At 38.9% G+C, this 20260-nt stretch overlaps 1 protein-coding gene across 1 annotated transcript in view; it reads left to right on the top strand.

Moving 5' to 3' along the window:
- The first annotated feature begins 11453 nt into the window (after window positions 1-11453).
- Window positions 11454-20260, top strand: part of LOC106903680 (latent-transforming growth factor beta-binding protein 2) — a 108283-nt gene continuing 99476 nt past the window's right edge. Inside the window, exons 1-2 of the mRNA XM_014967655.2 lie at window positions 11454-13754; window positions 19339-19412. Coding sequence (XP_014823141.2) covers window positions 13360-13754; window positions 19339-19412 — 469 coding nt within the window. The 5' untranslated portion in view covers window positions 11454-13359. The remainder of the gene's footprint in view (window positions 13755-19338; window positions 19413-20260) is intronic.

Raw genomic sequence — 20260 nt, 5'->3', positions numbered from 1 at the left:
CTCTGCCAAGTCGCTCCGAACGGAGCGGCTCCGCTCAACAGGGACCACCCTGTTCAGAGAGAGGAACTGGGCGAGGCTCTGTTTAGACTGACAGGAAGATCGACTGAATCCTATTAGCTGTTGCTTCCCAAACATGACCAGCTCTCACTTCAGATAATGGCTGGCTGCCGGATGAACTCTTTGAGGAAGAGAATGCATGTTTTCACACTCATTTAATCTCAGCTATGTTTCTTTGGAAACCCCAGCATAATGTGGTTCTTCTTCAATTTATAAAATTTGTCTCCAAATAAATCCTCTATGGACATCATGTGTGACGCTGCGATAATGTCGGTCAGGCTGAGGTCCTGTTCCTGTTTGAGAGGACCCAGTGGGATGATGGGCACTCGGGGGCAGACACAGAAACATATAAGGACACGAGGGAGGCCACGGCTTGAAGAGGAAACCAACTGAAACAAACCTCTGTTTCCAAGGGGAAGCACTGAAATAAACCTAAATTTTCAACTGCAGGTCACCTCTAAAGATCCCTCTTTTAACATCAAATTCATAAATTTAATTAGTTTTTGTGAGCATAGGAATAATTTGTCCCTTAAAGTAAGACGTAGCGAGTCATGTGATACTGAAACAAAGAATGCATTCATGCTGTACATGAACAGGAAAAAAAAAAAAAAAACGCAGCTGATTCTTTAAAAGAGGGAAAATTCTTCCAAGAGAGATCGAGCTCGTTGCCGTAAAACGTTTGCATGAGGTCAGTCAACGAACGATTCCCTGCTCTGGTCTGACTGACAGAGCCGGGAAATGCTGACACGCTTGTGATTTAGATGTTTCATTTGGACCACGTCGAAGACGGAGGGGAGAAACGAGAAATTCACTGAACGCACAGAAAAACATTTACATTTATCACATCCTTTGCCACTGAGCTGTCGTCACAGTGATACAGATTGACTGTGAGCATGAGTTTAGCTTCATTCCTTGTTTCTTTTCCTGCATCGCCACGGCCAGTTAGTCAACATTTCAACATTTTTCTGAGAGCAGATACAATCTTCCAACTTTTTAAGGTTATCCAGTTCAGAATACTGTTGTTTCAAAAAATGTACGGTATGGGCCAGCTACTCATTGTGAACAAATTCAGAGGAAAGCGTTTACATCCTGTGAACATTTTTTCACTTAGTCATATTAAACATTTTAACTTCACTGTTTTTTTTTTTTTCCGGGATTTCATGTGACAGACCCACACAGAGTACAACATAATTATGAAGTGGAAGGAAATGAACACTTTTTAAGTTGTTTTGCATATAAAAATTTGAATTGTGTGGCATGTGAATCAACATTTTAAATCTGATCCTGATAAATAAAATGAATGTAGAACTCGCCTTAATACTTAACAGAGTCAGTCTGTATGAAATGTATTCTCAATGTAAATCCAGCTGCTCTATGAAGGCCTCAGAGGTTTGTTAAAAAACATCAGGAAACAAACGGCATCATGAAGACCAAGGAGCATGTCCATATACACCAAAAGGACAGCTAGAGGGAACAAAAATTAGAGAAGCAGAGAATAGTTTATGGTTATTTTGGAGGAGCTGCAGAGATCCACGACTGGATAAAGAACTTTCTGGCAATTTATCTATCAATTATAGACTTCTTAGAGTTGAGAAGATGTGCGAAGAAAAACACAATCCTGGGTTATTGTCCAGAATGACAATAACCCCAAACATGCAACCAGAGCTACAGTGGAATGGCTTAGTTCATTTTTTACAATGGCCCAGTCAAAGTTCACACCAAAATGAGTCTTAGAATTTGTTGCCAGATTCTGTCGAGCTTGAGCCATTTTCTGAAGATGAGATGACAAATTTAGCTTTTCCATGTGCCCAGGCTTGTAGTTTAGCCAGGCACTGGACCCAACTCTGTGAGAAGACATCATTTGTGATGTTTTCCATCTGTGATCCTGTTGCAGTCATTAGAAAGTTTAGCAACAACATTTTGGGGGCAGAATAAACACTGCATTATCCGGGAAGTATTTGTGTGGAAAATAAATATATAGCACAATACTTTTTACTTACAACTCAACCACGCCCATCATTCATTAACTTTCCATCTTCCACCTTTGTGCACAAATCGAACATGAAATATCGCATCAGGCTGTTATGCAACTAAAATGTTTCTGGTTGTTTGCAGCAATGAGACTGAGCTATTTTGTGTTTAGGTTTGTGATTAGCAGCACCCAGGTTGCTTCCAGATGTGGCCTAGCCTCATGCACACACACACACACACTTGCGCACAGCGGGATTTTCGATCAATTGACCAATAAATAAGTGAACCTACACAACATTTCTTGTTGGAAACATGGAATCACTCTTTGTGCTGAATACTGGACAGATGGTTATGCCTCTGCAAGTAATCGCAGGGGGTGTTTACCATACTAGTAAAATGGTGAGATAAAAACACTGAGGTCGATAAACAGTAGCTGAACAAGGAGAAATGTCGCCATTGTAACCTGTGATAGAAGAGGTTTTGTGCGAAATATCATCAGCTTTCTGTGTTTGTTACCTAAACCCCAAGGAATGTGTTTATTTTCGGTGGGAGACTTAACATTTTCTGGATCAATCTACATAACAACAAACAGACTGGCTTGTTTATAAGCATCAGTTACACCCTTCTATTTCATGCTGCATTTGCCACAAATAAAACCTCTGCAAAGGTGGACAAGTTTCAAACACAAAATGTGGCACAAAATGAAATGTCCAAGACCTTGAGGCCAATTTAGCACTGGGTAGATGAAAACATCTCACAGGTCAACTATGCAATACATGCAGCTTATGAGTGTTTCCCAATCATATCTGTAGTTAGGTCAGAAATCGTTGAAGTCAGGTTTATGAGTTTATTGTTTTGCTAAGCCCTCTTGATGATTGTTACGGCTGTCATCTTGTACTTTTTTTCCCCCTATCCAGCCGTCATCTTGTTTTTATTCATTCATTAATTTACTGTTTCTTCAGATAAACATTATTCTTAACTGTGCCAAGAGAGTCCACAGAGAAAATAAGAGGCTGGGGGCTGATTCTGCAGAATTTTGCAGAAACAATTTTGGGTCAGTTGTATTGCAATCTAATGACAACGTGATAAAGAATGAGCTTGATAATGTGTGTGTGTATTGATTTAGATAATTAATTACAGTGCATTTGTTAGGAAAACCAAGCATCCAGTAGTCCCAGTACAGAAATAACTATCTGGAGGGCGTAATTTGAAACGAGTACAATGCTGAAGGTTGATAAACAGTACAGTGTGAACACATGAGAAACAGTCGTGAGAGTTTCACCATATGTCAATGTCGATTTATTAGCAAGGCATGTTTAAAACCACACAAAGTGCTACACGACAAAATCAAACAATATATATCAGAAAGAAAAACAATACAACATAAACAGCTAAACTGAGGTTCAAATTAAAATAAAATAAAAACAAAGTTTGAATAATTCAATTCTTTGGAAGGAAATAAACCACAGGAAGATTTACATCAGGATGATAAACTTTAACTCTAACTAAAAGCCAAAGAATATAGACACATTTTCTAGAGAGTGCATCCTGCCACTGCAAAGCCATGACCATTCCTGTTTTTGAGTTTGTTTTGAGGAACATGGAAGAACATCTGGTTAGTAGATCAGGGTATAGGTAATTAGATGGGTGTTGGTATTTTGGGCCAGTTGGAAGTGACGAATTGACGGCTGATCTAAATCTTTTATTAAAATCCAATCTACTGGATCTACAATTCCGGCCTGATCCAAATTTTATTGAATAGACATGGAAAAAGATAAGATTGCTTTCTGTCTCTTAATGTGAAATTTTAGTTGAAAAATAAAGGTGAAAACAAATCCTCAAAAAGAAGTAAAATTACCCCAGGAAATTGGACATTCCCTGGGTACTGATGGGGCTGGCCTTCAACCAATGGTCTAATCAAGCCTGATTTTTGACGTTTCTTTTTCATTTCATGCTTCATTTCAACATTTTTCTTGGCAAGATAAAATTATAGACTGGTCCTAAAAAGATGCGGTAGCTGCCCAGTAGTATTTGTAAGGTATACTCATACATAGTTTGCATGCCTGCAATCCTATTAAAACCTTGTCAGAAGTTGGAGCTCAACCTAATTTTGAATCATATTTGCAAGAGCAAAATCTTTTGAAAGACAGTCTTCTAGAAGATGATAAGGTTCATGGTCAGAACATTTTTGACGCAGAAGGATCTGAAATGATGCAGTTTAACTGCCATGAATTTCCTGGGTAATTGGGCATTTAAAACATGCAGATCTGCTTCTAGGTGTGAGATAATAAGATAAATGTGTCTTAGTGGGGGAATGCTCAGGTATGTTGTTGGTATCTCTAAGCTACATACTTCAGCTTTATTTATTTCTTTATTTTGGCAATCTTGATGGAAAAAAAATGTTCTTCTATGGCAGTACATTGTTTAAACTTTGTGAACAACCCCTTGAACCTATTCAGTCCTGTATTCCAAACTTCGTGAATTATCTAATATAATTTATATAATTTTATCCTGATTAGGACTAAATAAGATATATAAAATTTGTTTCTTCAGTGTGTTGCTAATGATGGAAACTAAAGTCCTAAAGATCAGGAGAATAAGTAAGCTTACATCCTCTGGCACTTGAGGCTGTTCAACAGCATGTTTGTCTGCAGGTTTATTAAAACTCACCTCCCTAATGAACATTTGCCCTTAAAGCCTGCTGAGTACTTAGTGCTGCTCCGGAGATGGGGCTGTGGGGCTCTGGGGCTCTTCAAGGCCTCTCTTCCGGCTCCCTACTGAGCACTTGGTATAAAACTTAACAGTATGAGCAGGCTTAGCAGTCAGATGAATATTTTCTACATTGCAACAAACTGGAATGTTCACAAAATGCATAATAATTAGCTTGTTCCTCTGCCTTTTTTAAGTAGTTTTGCAAGCTGTTTCCTATTGTCTTGTCCCTGTCGTTTTTGGTGATACATGACTTAACACTCCAACATGCCAATTTACATGTCTGCATGAAAACTATGGCCTGAAAGCTAAGTGGGTCTTTGGATTGTAGACAGAGTTGCACAATAATGAGTCCAGCCCAAAGGCTCCCAAGGGGGTGTGATTTACGAGCCGGGCAGTGACAGACATTCAGGAAGTAAGGCCTATTAACAGTCACAAAAATCTATCTATCTATCTATCTATCTATCTATCTATCTATCTATCTATCTATCTATCTATCTATCTATCTATCTATCTATCTATCTATCTATCTATCTATCTATCTATCTATCTATCTATCTATCTATCTATCTATCTATCTATCTATCTATCTATCTATCTATCTATCTATCTATCTATCTATCTATCTATCTATCTATCTATCTATCTATCTATCTATCTATCTATCTATCTATCTATCTATCTATCTATCTATCTATCTATCTATCTATCTATCTATCTATCTATCTATCTATCTATCTATCTATCTATCTATCTATCTATCTATCTATCTATCTATCTATCTATCTCTATGAATGATAAAAACCACTTTCACCAATACAAATTATGAAATTTGATTTCACATTTTGACTTCACTTCACAATTTAACGACTTTAAATTGGGCGTCTGTCTCTTTAAAAAACTCCTGCTCCTTAAAGAGACAGTTGTGCTCGGACTTCAGCTCATCATCATAACATTTCTCTATTAAGCTTCTAACATTTTTACTGTTCTTTTTCTCTTCTTCCCCCCCCCAGCGTTTCACTGAGAAGTAGCTTGTATAATGAGCTCAACAGATGCTCAGTTCCACCAGGTGTTTGCTAATTGCTGCTGCTGCTCTTCTGACGGAGCTGAGTGGGGTTCTCACCTTGGAAACTGCAGCTCCGAGGAAGAGCTTCGTGGAAAAGGCAGCGGACGGTGAAGCCATGGAAGATTGAACGATTTTTCTAGTGTGGATGAAAAAGTCAAAGAAACACCCCAGGTATATTTTTGATGAGGAAATAACATTATAGCATGGTGTACAGCTCAGTGAAGTCAATTTTACATAATGCAGCCCCTTTAACGTTTAATAATCAGCTTGAACTTGACTAAAAAAAATTGGAAGCTTAAAAACATAAGAAGGGATTTATTGCTATACTGCCAATAAAACTGGAAAGATAATTAGCTACATATTTTATGATGGGTAGCTAGAATAATAAACTAGAATTGAATTTAACAACTTGGAACTCCCTATTCTTTTCTATATATTGATTAGTTAGTTATTATCTGAATATTTTATAGATATAGCTGTCTTGCTGGGTTGCTATTAGCCAGTTGTCTGTCAATAATTTATCCGTTTTTGCTGGAGATAAATGATACACAAAATGTAAGAGCAGTTCAAAGAGATTCCAACAAAAATGTCATGATGAATGGGGCTGTTTTCCCTAACATCTGTAGGAGGCCTTAGCTTCTGCCTGCCCTCGGGGCTCTTTCAAGCAGGTCATAATTGTCAAAGAGACTTCCTCCTTACCTATTAATCTTCTCTTTATTACTATTTCTTGTATGCCATGCTAACAGTTTCATTGGCAAAATTAATTTTACTTGAAGCATGATGCTGCTGCTTTACCTCATTGACCTCTGTGCTTGGCAGAATGCCCACCCAAAGTTGGGGATGGATATTTAGTTCAAGTATGTTAGGGAAAAATAAGAAAACAAACAAATCTTGAAGTCGTCTCAACTATTTTTCTGACTTTCTGGGTTTATTTTGGTTAATATTTGCTTGTTAAATAGAACAGGCTAAGGGGGGGTCTGTTCTGATTAAATGGTCTATAAGAAAATGTTTAATGGAATGAAAAATAACAAATTTATCATGCTTAATATAAAGCAATTCAGGTTAAATTGACCTCATGTGGATGGTTAAATCACATCAAAACTGTCTGGGCTCTTGATCTTCACAGTTAATTGGAGGAAGTGAAGAAGATTATTTATTCTTAAAGCTGTTGCTAAAGAGAGCACATGATTCCCTGTTCGAGTTTAGTGCAGTGGGAGCAGAAGAGAGTGAAAGCCACTGCATGAGCAATGCTGGCTGGTAAAAACTAAGTTAAAAACACTACTAGGAATCACTTTGATTCAGCTACATACCAAGCGGCATTGCCATTTCAAAGACGCACGTGTCAGTGGTGAGTCATTTCTCAAATGAGGTTCATCCCTCAACTGTTCCCAGAAGTAGCAAAAGAATCACACACCAAAATCTGTGTTGCTCAACTGTCTGCAGACTAATAGCAAAACAACTGGCTGTTTAGCAAATCCCTGCTTGGTGGGATATGTGGGTAGAGTGGGTTGGGTGGCTGACTTAAAAATCAAACAAGCAAAAAAGCTCTGCACATTCCACACTATTAAATGTTCAATGAGCTTTTTGTTTTATTAAAGTCATTCTATTTTGAATGTGAAAACAAAATAATTTTAAAAACGCATAAATAATGCATCTGCATATAAATTGTGGCACTCCTTTAGTAATTACTATATTTATTGGATGCTGCATAACTCAAAAAAAATTAATCCAGCGGAGACTGTTCCGAATCCTAAAAATCTTGTTTAAAATAAGACACTGTATGGTTGAGTTATGGTAGAGATTTTATACATAATAAATGAATAACTGTGTTGCGATGTTTTGTGCCAGAAACCTTGCATAAAATTCTTTAGTGACTGTCCCACCTTTGCCCCAATTTTTAAATTACAGCTTCTAATGCTTACTTGGCATTAATATTGCTGTCTCTTATGAAAGAATGCTTAAGACAGTCATCAATTTTTGGATATAATGTGTGTTTGGCAATTAGTTTGTCCGTGGTGGTTTTGTGGGAGGAAGAGTAATTGCTGCATATATCAATTTCTGTCCTCCTGGTGAAGCTGCTAATGTGGAAAATGCTTGACCCTTAATTTTCCAGAGTGGGCTGGTTGAGAACCTATGAAAATGACACAATGTCCAGTGGGTCTCTATTGCCAGGTCAGAGCCAGGAGGAAGAGGATGATGCGTGTTGGGAATGGTTGGTGAAAGGTTACTGAATTAAAAACTGAAGTGGAGTGAGGTAATAAATAGGGAGAAAGAGGGAAAACATCTCTCGCTGATCATAAATATTAACTTCATCATACAGGATTCTCCAAATCTTTCATCTACGTTACAGTTTTCAAACTTTAAGACAGCCTTTATTCAACAACTCACACCCAAAAACTGTGACTTGATCTCTTAGCCTTAAAAAGGCGTGCAAAGTGGACATTTTGCCAGCGTTGTGACATGTGTCAGAGATGTTGCCAGTACTCCTGAAGCCAGTTTGAATTTGACAAGTTTCTGGATCTCTCTTCTGTTTGAAAGATTAATTGTTGCTTTGTTCTGTGTCTAGTAGTGCTGTGCAATGCTAGAATTTGCAGTGGCTTGCAAAATGTGTTCATACTTTGACAATCTTCTAAATATTCATATTTAGATCTATGATGAATTGATCTCAATACAGATACAGACTTTACTAGCCTGTCCATTGCCTTCCTATGCAATTCCGCTTGAAAAAGTTCTCTCTTCCAGGACAGTCTGGGCTTTCTCCCCTAGACTTGGGATTTCTCCGGTCAATTTTTGACCAGACCAATCAGTGAACAGAAGGAGAAGTTGTGAACGATGTTTTTGTTTTAGAATTGTAGTCTGGCTGTAGTTTTAGCAATGGCAGTGGAGGAAGTGAACAAAGCCATTTAGCCTGTGTTGTCTAGGCTTCCAAATTGAATTAACTTTAACAGCTGCCTCGTAAGAACTTTTCTCTTCGCAGAAGATGCTGATTGTTTACAGATAATTTTTGGTAAGCTTCTTATCGTCAAACTGGCGCTTTACAGGTGTCACAGATAAATGTTAGCGATTGGGTAAAATTTAAAATATCCACACAGTGCACGCCTCCAGGGCTAAATCGAGAGACCAGGTCCTCTGTGAGAAGCAAATAACATAGGACAAAGGACTGGTTTTCAGCAGGCTAAGACTGTAAAATAGAGGTGTATTACTGTCTTCATTCAGGCTTAAACAATCCTCCAGTCACTAGGTGGCAGCAGTGCTCAAACTAATCAACAGGCTGCCTGTTCTACCCAGTAGAAAAAGTACTATTGGTTCAGAGCTGAGAAGGAGCTCTGTACGCCTCTGTGCTTCCACAACTTCAAGTTCAACAAAGTATGAGACGGGGGTAATATAACATATGCAGGCACTTTTATTATTTTCTTATGTAAAATAATTTGGAAATGTTTGAATTCGTGGCAGTCTGCCTGTTCATCCCAAACAAAAGCTGTCTTGAAAAAAAAAATCTCACAAGAAAACAAATAACTTTTGCATTTTGCAAAGTATATCTCTGCCAAAAGTAATTGCTTTTCCACATTTCCCCCCAGCCTAGTACAAACAATGTCAGCATTATGTTAGCTCCAGGAAAAAGAAAGGAGAGCTTAGGGCCTTTGATACAAACAGCGAAAAGGTAATGAGGAGATTGACATTCCTTGTTGGTGCTCTCCATTGAAAGTCATCACAGAGACTGATTCACACAGGTTACTTGAAATTCTGGTGGTGAGGCTAAAAATGTGCTGTTGATTTGTACTTATAATAGGAGCCCTACATTCTGGCTGTATTGATACTGTTTGGCTTTCTAATGGATACGCTCGAACTCTGACCTTCTACCTGCTCAGTGACTATAGGCCACTTTGTCCAGATTGAGTGGATGTAAATGTGAGAGTCATATTGACAAGTAAGCAGGTGGTGATTGTTCTAGCTTCAAAAACTCTGCATCAAATGACTGAAACCTGTCTAATAAAATAAAAAAATGAAGGTATTATAATCAGTGGACACAAACCCAGTTCAACTTTAGTTGTTTTTGTAGCAAACACACACACAGAAATTTAAAGCTTAAGTTTTGTTATTGTTACTGCGCAGTCCTTTGCCTCGTGAGAAACTGTGCGGTGTAATGCACTTATATTTCTGCAGCGTTTGAAAAACGATAGGAGTGGCTTAGTCGTCATGCCAGAGTTTTCAAAGACCTCTTTGTGTAGAAGTGTTGGTCATGGCCAGAGACATCCAACTAGCATTTATTCTAAAGTTCCTCCAGATGCTGCAAATTGTATCAGCTGGGACTATGTTAATATGCATTTTTATAACATGGATGGTTGCGTCACAGATCATTAGTGATTCCCAAAAAAGGCGTACTTGTGAATGAAAGGTAACTCTTGAGCTTTTCAGTAGCACAGTCAGGATTGACGACCAGCTGAATGAATTAGTCTAAGAAACTTTAGTACCTTTAAATGATCATCATCTCAACGTGGAAATGTGAAATACTACATAGAGCAACAATGTTTTTAAGAAATGGATTTTGTAAGCTGCACTATTATTAAATGTTTGTTCATGTGTTTCCCTGCAGCTGCACTTGAGACCAGGAAAATACCCAAGTTCACTTTGCCAAATACATCACATTCTTTGGCAAAACAATCCTCATCAAAGGGACAAAAACCTTCAGAGTGAACATAGATGTAGCTCTCCAGAGCTTTGGCCCAACAAACTTATTTAAGGATACAAAGTTATTTTCCTCCCAGGTAATTTCTTTAGCTAATTTTAAGGTCAGATTTTGTTTCTAGGGATGCTTGTAATAGCTCTAAGGTAGTTTAAGGAAGAATGGAGATTTCCAAGTTATGCCAATACTTTCACGAGTTAGAAGTAATATGTTGAATTAAATAAGCAAACAATTGGTTATTGTTAGAAGTACTTAAAAGCTGAGATGAATCTTGAACCTTTTCACATAATTTAGTGTGTTTTATTGGGATCTGATGTGATATACTAACAGTTTTATTACTCTGTTAGAAAACTTGTTTCTAACAGTTTTGCCTTCCAGGATTGTCCTTCTCAAACTATCAGCTCAAATTAGATTTTGTGATTTATAGAGTACACAAAAAATATCTATCCTAAGGACAGACTCCCCCACTTAAGCTCTTGATCTCCACTGCTCCTCCAAAGTAAGGTCTCAACTTTTTATCATGTTTTATTAATGGACTCTAAAGTGCTCTGTGGCATGATAAGGGCCATAATTGCTCAACATATCGCCCCAATACAAGAGAAAGCCTAAAACTTTTATGTAAAGCAATTATTATTGGGTCACACTGTAGACAGGTTTTCTATTGGACAGATGTTAACACCAAAGTTCTGATTATTGTAATGAAATATTCTCAGGGCCGGAAAACATAAATCTTCCTGTTGAATGTTGTTCTTAATATGACTGTTCATCCATCTCAGACCTTAAGAGTCTCCTTCACTTATCACCTAGGGATCTTCCAGAATGAGCTGGAAAGTGCTGGTGTGGAAAGGGATGCTCGGGTCTCCAGAACTGGACATGTCCGATATGAGAATAGGAGGAAAACAATGGATGAATGGATGGATCCAACAATTAATTAATCCCAAGTGAATAGAAGAAGTATTTCCTAAAAGTCAGACGACATGACCTGATATCTCTAAAAGCTCAACAGAAAACACAAAATTTTAGCTCATTGCTAATAAATTAAACTCACTTGTTTTAAATAAAGTAGCAATGGAGTGTGAAAATTTGAATTTGTCAATCCACACTTGCGTGGAAAGCTACAGTTACTGTCCAGGTCAGAGGTGTACCATTTTGAGCTTATGCACACTAAATTTCAATTTGTTTTCAGAATGCGTTGGTGTTAATATAAGTGTCTAGGGGCTGGGTCGCCGAGATCTCCACGTTTGACTGCCACCTCATCCTTTTGACACTGGTCTTTCATGGTTATCCCTGCAGGTGGTAGACCCACTGAGGATAGCCTAACACCATTCTTATTGGCTTGGCCCTGTGAGGAGTGGCCAGATCACCAGCCACTCATGGCAAACCCCAGCCCCAGGACTGGCTCCAGAGTGGGGCCCTGGCTCCACCGTACTGGGTGATGTCTGATGTCTCCATCTTCCGGTTATCATGGGGAATGTTGAATCACTCTTTGTCTGACCCTTCACCTGGAGCCTATTTGTCATGGGAGACCCTAAGGGGCAATTAAGATTGTAGCCCTACGTAATTGCGCACACTGATGATGAGTACATGTAAACCTCTGACTAGCCCTGTGCATCTTTAAGAATTATATTGCATGGTCACTCTCATGGATGTTGCAGTTTAGCTGACCATTCTGCTTTTAAAGGCAATAATAATGCAACCTCATTACCCTGTTTTTTTTTTGTTTTGTTTTTTATTTTTGTATTTTACTTTTAGAGATATTCTTCTCAGGATAAGTCACCTTGAAAGTTCCACTCTGTGGGATTTATTCAAGTGAAGAGCGTGAATGGATGTGATACATTTTGTGTTTTTAATCTGATAAAAAAGAGAGGAAACAATGCATCTTTGTGGGCTAAATGAAAGGAACATGCCAATTGTCTCCAGGCTGTTTATGATCTTGTGGGAGAGGAGAAATGTGTTGTTTCCAGTCAGTCAGAGGGAAAATGATGATGCAGCATGGATGAGAGGGGATGGGAAACGTGATCTGTTACATAACTTGACCAGTTTTCCAACATTTAGGTTAGAGTTTGATCTGTGCGAGCTACCAAAATACAGTATAAAGGTATATATTAAAAAAAAAGAAAACCTCTGAAAGCAGCAGGGTGCATTTGTACATAAAATCCACAGCCTTACTAAAACTAATCCAGCAATCAGAAACGCAAACTCTCACAGGGAAACATCTGGAAGTTGTGGTAATCTTAAATTTTATGACATTGTAATAGTTTGTCAGTTCAAATATAAATTGACGGTAATGATCGAAGCAGCTGCATCCGCGCTCATTCCAACTGCGTTCAAAAGAGTTGCAGTAAGAAACCCATCATGTAACTTGGCAGAGGGAAAAATGTGTGGCCACATGGACTTGTGTGTGGATGCAACACAAGGGGGTGTTACTTCTTGCGGAGCGCATGCAATCCCCTGCAAAAAATTCCCAGTGACTTCAGATCCAAGGAGGAGGTGATATCCATGGGAGCACGGTTCAAACTCTCACTTGGAGCACAGCTTCAGCAGCCTTTCAGCCGCTGCTCTATCTGCGCTTCTTTTCCTCTTAAGCATAAACTAAAGCAGATTGAATAATGTTTGCTTAAAATAATAATAATAAAAAAAATTCTGGAGATTTTTTTTCTACCCTTGGACAGATTTCAGGAGGTGATTTGAGAACCTGAAGACATTCTGTATGAGTGTTACCTGGGCATTATGAAAAGGTATCCAGGCGTCTTTCATTGCTGGGAGAGGATGCTTGTTTTGTAAAAAAAAAATAAAAAAAAAATTATTTTTTGACTTGATAAAAACTGTAACGCGATCTGCGACATTTTGCGCGCTACTTTTAAGACTTTGCATGACCGAAATGGAGCGCACCGGATTAGCTGTTTTAATGGTTTTAAGTATTGCGCTCATGCGGGTTGGCGACGGTCACCAGGAGGCAACAGGTGGGAGGACCGGGGCAAGCCAGGTGGTCCCCGACCAGCAGATCAGTCAGGGACACTCTCCCAAAGAAGCTCTGGACCTCTCGAAAACACCTACCACCGGCCAGTCGACAACTCTGCACCGCATGTCCAGGGGAGCGTCAGCATCCAGAGGTGAAACTGTTCACGCTGCTGGCGCATCCGGGGAAGACTTCGTCTCATCGTCGCACGACAGAGCACAGCGCACAGCCAGACACCCGCGAACGAGCAGAGTGAACCGCAGGCAAAGCAGCAAGCCCGGCTCCTCCAGCACAAGACGACTGGCTGGGTAAGAATGACAGCTTTCTGCTCCATAATAAACACCCAAACATTTTGTTTTCAAGCCATGCGGAGCAGCAGGAGCAGGAATTTGAGTGACCTATTTTACTCTAGCAAGCATGAGTCCCTGTGGTTTACTGCGCTGCGGTTGTGGCCCGCTTTTGCAGATTTTTTCTTCCAGTAATGGAAACCAGCAAATGATGTAACAAGAGCTACGAAGTTTTGTGTATATGCTCTTCAGTATATTGCAGCTTTGCTGAGAATTTAGCTATGGAGTCAAATCAAAACAATTCATTGTAATTTCATAGTGTGCTAATACAATGTCCTTCCAAATGATTGAAATGTGAAAAGTCCATTTATTTTCAGTAAGTCAGAAACGCACATATAGATTTCACACAGTGATATATCTCAAGTATGCACTTCTGTCAATCTAGATGATTTTGGAATATGTCTGGTAAAAACCCAGATTATAGTGTCTTTGACATACAAAATACAATAAAATGCCAAAAAATAAATGAATAGACAGTCATGGGGAATACTGCTGACTTGACAGTTTTTCAGCAGTCATTGCTGCCCTCCATAAGGAGAATCGAGTCATTGCTGACAAAACTGGCTCTTCATAGAGAAAAATATGGTAGTAAAAAGATGCACAGTCAATAGGAAAACCCTCAACAATGAGAGAACTGTCAAACAAAGCCCATTCAACAGGAGATTTACAAGGCGTGGACTGCATCTGGAGTCATTGCTTCCAGAGTCACCACTCACAACGTAGCCAAGACATGGGCCATCTGTAGCACTCCTTGTATTAAGTCACATGATATTGTCAGAAGTTTCTCAACTGGATTCGGGAGAAAAGAAGATTGTTCTTCTGCTTTCAAATGGGAGAACATTTTACAAGTCCCACAGGGAATCTATGTGGCGTTGTCACGAGCAAAATGCCAGACACCAGACCAATCAATTCAGAGAAGCTAATGGATGTTATTATAGAACTTGGCCTTCCTTAGGTTTTCAACAGAACCACTAACTGATCACTCAAATGCCCCAAAGCACCGCTCCAGTAATTCATCCAAAATGAGTGTAGCAATTATTGGGTGCATATACTGCACAGTACATGGGCATATATTTCAGGAGGAAGACATTTTGGTAATAAATTGTTACATTTTAAGAGAAACTGAATCATAAGATCATCAAAATGAACAGAAATAAATGCTTGAAATATATCTCTGCATAATATTAAGAGTAGATCAGTATTTTAATATGTTTAAGGCAGGAAATACTGCCTTAATATGTTTAAGGCAGGAAATACTGCCTTAATATGTTTAAGGCAGTATTTTAATATGTTTATGTAGTGGTAGTGCAGTTTATGGTTGTAAGGAGTGTCTATATTCCCTCACTATCCTTTGCAGAACCTTCTTGTTTTCCAGAGTGTAACTTGAACACCACACTGAGATGCAGGGTGATGGCAATTTTCTACCAGCTATCAGTGTGAAGATAAATGGATCATGTGCGTTTGTGCTGTTTGACATGGGATTATCACACTGCCATTACTACACCTTACTATATATTTACATCAATCACAGCAGTAGAGCGGCAGCACTACTGTAGTCTGTGGGCCTCCGTTCTGTGTTCTTGCTGTGACCATTTATTATAGTTGCTCAGCCAGAGTTTTGGCTCATGAGCATTTGCAAATTTGCACCATGATCAGAAACACCTGTTTCTCCAGTGGCTCTTTCTTTTTTGGTTTCTGCTTAACTCTAAAAGGATGATGGGTTGTTTCCACAATGGAGCACTTTTCATTTTGTTAAATGAAGCCTTCTGTATCCTCTCCTCCATGCTCCACAGGGACATGGCTTGAACTCAAGCTAGATGGTGAATATTTATATAATAATCAGAGCGGGATTATAATGGCTCACCTTAGGCTGCAGACAGTGAAGTATAAATGTTTCATTACAGAGCTGTTTTTGGGTTGAGGAAACTGTCTATGTGACTAGCTTATCGAAGGTTTATTTTAACAGCAAGCAGGAGGATTCAGATAATAGGTTAGGAGAAACATGAACATCATGCTTGGTTTCAAGCTAAACCTTGACAGACGCAGCTCCTTACTTTAAAAAATGTGGTTTGCATAATGTTGCATTTATCTCTGTGTTTTATTTTTACGCAGGGACCGGATAACTTGGATGATAACATTTGACCTAAATAATTTTAAAACTAGATTTGAATGGACAAGCTTGCATTATGGATTTATTGTGGATTTTGCCTCATCCACATATGGTCTTAATCAGGGATGCCCAAGTCCAGCCCTGGAGAGCTACTGTCCTGCAACTTTGACGCAACCCTGAAAGTTTGCAACACAAACTTTCTCTCAACCTCGACACACTTCAGTTACAATTCTGGCAGATTGTTTTTTTTTTGTTTCTGCAGAATTACTTTCATTCAACAATACTGACGTTTTGTTTTTTTTGTTTTGTTTTTTTTTCAACGTCACGGCACAGGATGTCTATCGGATTTAAATCCTAATCCTCTTTTGGATAATTTTCCTGTTGAATAACCCAAGTGAGCTGACCTCAGGTTAACAAACTGATGGTGGACATTCTCCATCAGATCTTTCTGTTAGAGAATGTCAATTCAGCCACGTGCTGACACAGCAAATCAGCCTCAGATCATCACAATACCACCAGCATGTTTCACTGTTGGTATGAATTTTTTTCTGGAATGCTTTGTTAATTTTACACCAAGCCTGACTCTATAACAAGACCCACATCTTCTTAAAAGCTCCACTTTCTTCTCATCAGTCCACAGAATATCTTCCCCCAAGTCTTAATGAGTTCATCAAACTGTTCTCTTTTTTGGTTTGCAATTCTTCGCTAATCAGTATTTTTCCCACACATACTACTTTATCCTCTGTCTTTAATGTCGTTCTGGGTTATTTTGTGACCTCCCGATTGAGTCATTGTTGAGCTCTTGCATTAATTGTGGTGGGGTGACCACCTCTGGGGAGGTTCACCACTGTTCCTTGTTTTCTCTGTTGAGGATAATAGCTCTCATCGTGGTTAACTGGAGTCAACAACACTGAGATGAGGCTAGTGGTTTATATTTTTTAAAACAAGGCTTGGATACACAAGCTTGCATTGTGGATTTATTGGAAATTTTGCCTCATCCACATATGGTGGACTGATGGATGTTTATTCAGTGTGGAACAGACATTAATCAGTTTGCTCCAGACTGATTGATGTCAGTGACTTTGATTCCCGTCTCCTCTGTTCTCTAATTTCGTTAGATCAGATCACATTATGTGGCCTCTTGAGTTTCTTTTGTGTACTTTATGATGTCTCACAGCTTCTATACATGATTTCTTGATTAATTGGGATAATTAGGTGTAGGTATGGCTACTGAAGTTGATTGCAGCTGTCTAAAAAATGTGGTTAAATAAAGCAAAACCATAATTCAGTTTTTGGGTGATTACGTTTTCACCAAATCAGGCTAATTGAAAAAATAAAACAACTTTTTTTCCATTAATAAACTGCTTTCTGTAGTTACGCAGGTATTCTTCACTTGATAGCAAAATTTTGTCGATAGTTTGAAACATTTAAGTGTTATTGCAAAGCAAAGTCAGACGGAAATGGTTTGTACTCTTACAGATTATCAGAGGGCAAACCATTTTTCACTCCACTGTAAACACTTGAGCCAGCATGTGTCACTTTGAGTCTCTTCAAATCAGAGAAAATCCACCAAAAATTCAAATGAATCCACCCATTTCCTGTGTTTAACCTTCACTGAAGTTGGTCATTTTATAGTAATACCACCCCCTCAAAAAGAACTGTATCATCACAAGCTCAATTCATGTTAGATATGAATCTATGTGTGAACCATAGGTTCTGTAGTGTGAATTAAAGTTATTTATATTCCAACACAGCCAATAAGGACAACCTTCTTGAACTCTAATTACAATGAGGCATACTTGAATTATCTGTCTATTTCAATCTCTGTGCAAAGTAAAATACCCAGCCTCAGTATTAGATTCCTCAAAAAAAAGCACATGGTAAGTGCTTTGCTTGATTTTCTCCTCAAAAATACATAGAATGAACGGGTTTCCTTTAGTCCTGGGAACCATAAAAGAAGTGTTACATAAATCTGGGAAACACTGCCTTAAAGTAGTCTGCACGGTGAGTTTTATGGTTCTTATTCAAGCGTTTTCAGATGAATCATCTGCAGCCGGTTAGCAAAAGTGAATGTGTGACACATTTCCTCTTGGAATTCCCACTCCAATTCTCCTGTTTACTGGATTTCATACTCTGGCAGATCTGGGTACACTTAACTCTTAATCACATCCAAGTTGACTCAGTTGGACTCATGTTTTTTGTTTTTTTTTTCTCTCAGTGCACATTACAGATTTCAGGTTGCTTCGGATAGCCCTCCACATCAAGTATAGAATAGGTGTAACTGCCTATACATATTGTTCCATGGAGCCTAGTAGTATTGTTGCATTAGCGTCTCTATTACATACAGAAATCCCTTGATGGAATTTGAATGTGATGACTGATATCTTTGGCACGAGCTTGGCCTGATGTGCTTGATTAATGACAAAGCTGAGCTTGCCAGAGGGCCCAAACGACTGCATGTTATCCCCGTGACGCCTCAGAAACACTTGCAGCATCTAATAAGCGCAATCCATCTGAGGTCAACGAGTCAATCCCTGTTATCTTCTCAAATCACCATGAGTCAGACATCCACTTACTGTAATATCTTGTGAAAGGATGATGGGGCGCAGATCCATCTCAGCACGTTAACTGCTGCTCTTGCGCTTTTGCGGTCTGGTGCCTTTTTAATCTGCCTTGCTACAAAAATTTGGCCTGGGCTACAGGTGTGGATTAGAGAGTGCAAAGAATCCAGTTCAGACTGTTTAAAACTTGCCATCTCTCATTTGCTGAGTGATTTATAGAAAATGCGAGGTGTTTTTCATGTCCCGCATGTCTCAGATAATCCCTGCAAGGTTCAAATAACACTGTTTGTGTTCACTTTGGATTCTCATCTAATAGAACAGGACCTTGTTGGTCCACAGTAAGACGGGGATTTCTGAAATATTAATTTAAAAAAAAGTTTGGTACAGCTTATTCTCAAAAGTGTTATAGCTGCAGGCCAGTCATACCAGAAGGATTAGAAAGTACATCATTATTAAAGAGACATTTTTTGTTGGAATCCTCACTAACTCACAGTTATCCTTTGACTCTGTTGCCTCACAGCAAGAAGATCCAGTCTGGGGCCTTTCTGTCTGGAGATAGCAATGTTCTTCCTGTGCATGCCTAGATTTCACGCATGTTCAGTTAATTGAAGATAGTAAATTGTCCTTAGGTAAGAATGTATGCATGGTTGTTCTACTTGTTTGTCTCTCTTTGATGGACTGGTGACCTCTCTATAGTGTACCCCACCCGTTTTTTCATTTTCTGCTGGAGATTGGGACTGCTGCCCCAACAATCTTGCACAAAATCAACGTTGCATTAAAGAAAGTAGATGAATTATAAAGCGTGTAAGGGGATAAATTTCTTAAATACCATCAAACTTTTAAGTCACTCTGTTTTTTGTACATGTGCTTTCAGGCCAAATGTCTGTGGAGGTCAGCAGTGCTGCTCTGGTTGGGCAGTGGCTCCAGGAACCAACCGCTGCATAAAACGTAAGTATTATTCACAGTTTTGCACTTTGTGGAAACTTTAAAACCTTTAAAGTTTATCACAGTGTGAAAGTTGGTTTTCATCCCAGTCTGGGTTGAAAACCAAAGTGAGTTGGTAGAATAATGATTATTGTTCAAATTTGTTTGTGAAAGTTTTCACATCAGTATTTTTTCTATTTGAACTTTTTCCCATTTTCTAGTTACAACATTGCACATATTTGCAAAAAGAAACAAAATTACCCCTTTCCAAATGTTTTTACAAATGACAATCTAAAAAGCATCATGTGCAGTTCCAGTTACCCGCTTCGTCCTCAGGTTAGTACTTTGCAGAAGTACGCTGATGCTGCTCATGATTAAACTCATATAATTACACTCCTTCAAACTGAACGGCTCTCTGATAGCAGTCGGCGTGTCAATGGTCGACTGCTAAAATATATGAGAAATGTTGTTTGGAGTTTGCTGTGTGGTACTCACGAGCCAATCAATAAATGTGATCAGCTGTAAATCGGATCGCTCCCACGTAGTACTCGGATGCACAACAATCTGTAAACAGGCTGAGCCGGGCTGGTTCTGCTAATGGAAACAAATCTGGCTGGTGTGAACGGAGACCGAACCTCAAGTGGAAAAGCGCCTGTAGTGTTTTGCATGTAGGCCAAAAAGTTCAACATCTGACCAGACTCCATTAACCATGTGTTTGATGCGTCCCTTACATGACTTTTGACAAACTGCAGATGGGACCTCTTATGAATTTATTATTTCTTTCTCTTCCCACTCTTCCATATAGGCCAGCTTTGTGGAATGCATGACTAATAGTTGTCCTATGAAGAGATTCTCCCACCTGAACTGTGAAT

This window comes from Poecilia mexicana, unplaced genomic scaffold, assembly GCF_051168715.1.
Source record: "Poecilia mexicana isolate PSO_F unplaced genomic scaffold, ASM5116871v1 scaffold_22, whole genome shotgun sequence".
Taxonomy (NCBI): domain Eukaryota; kingdom Metazoa; phylum Chordata; class Actinopteri; order Cyprinodontiformes; family Poeciliidae; genus Poecilia; species Poecilia mexicana.
Note: the sequence above shows the minus strand (reverse complement) of the source record. Positions and strands in the feature narration are given on the sequence as shown.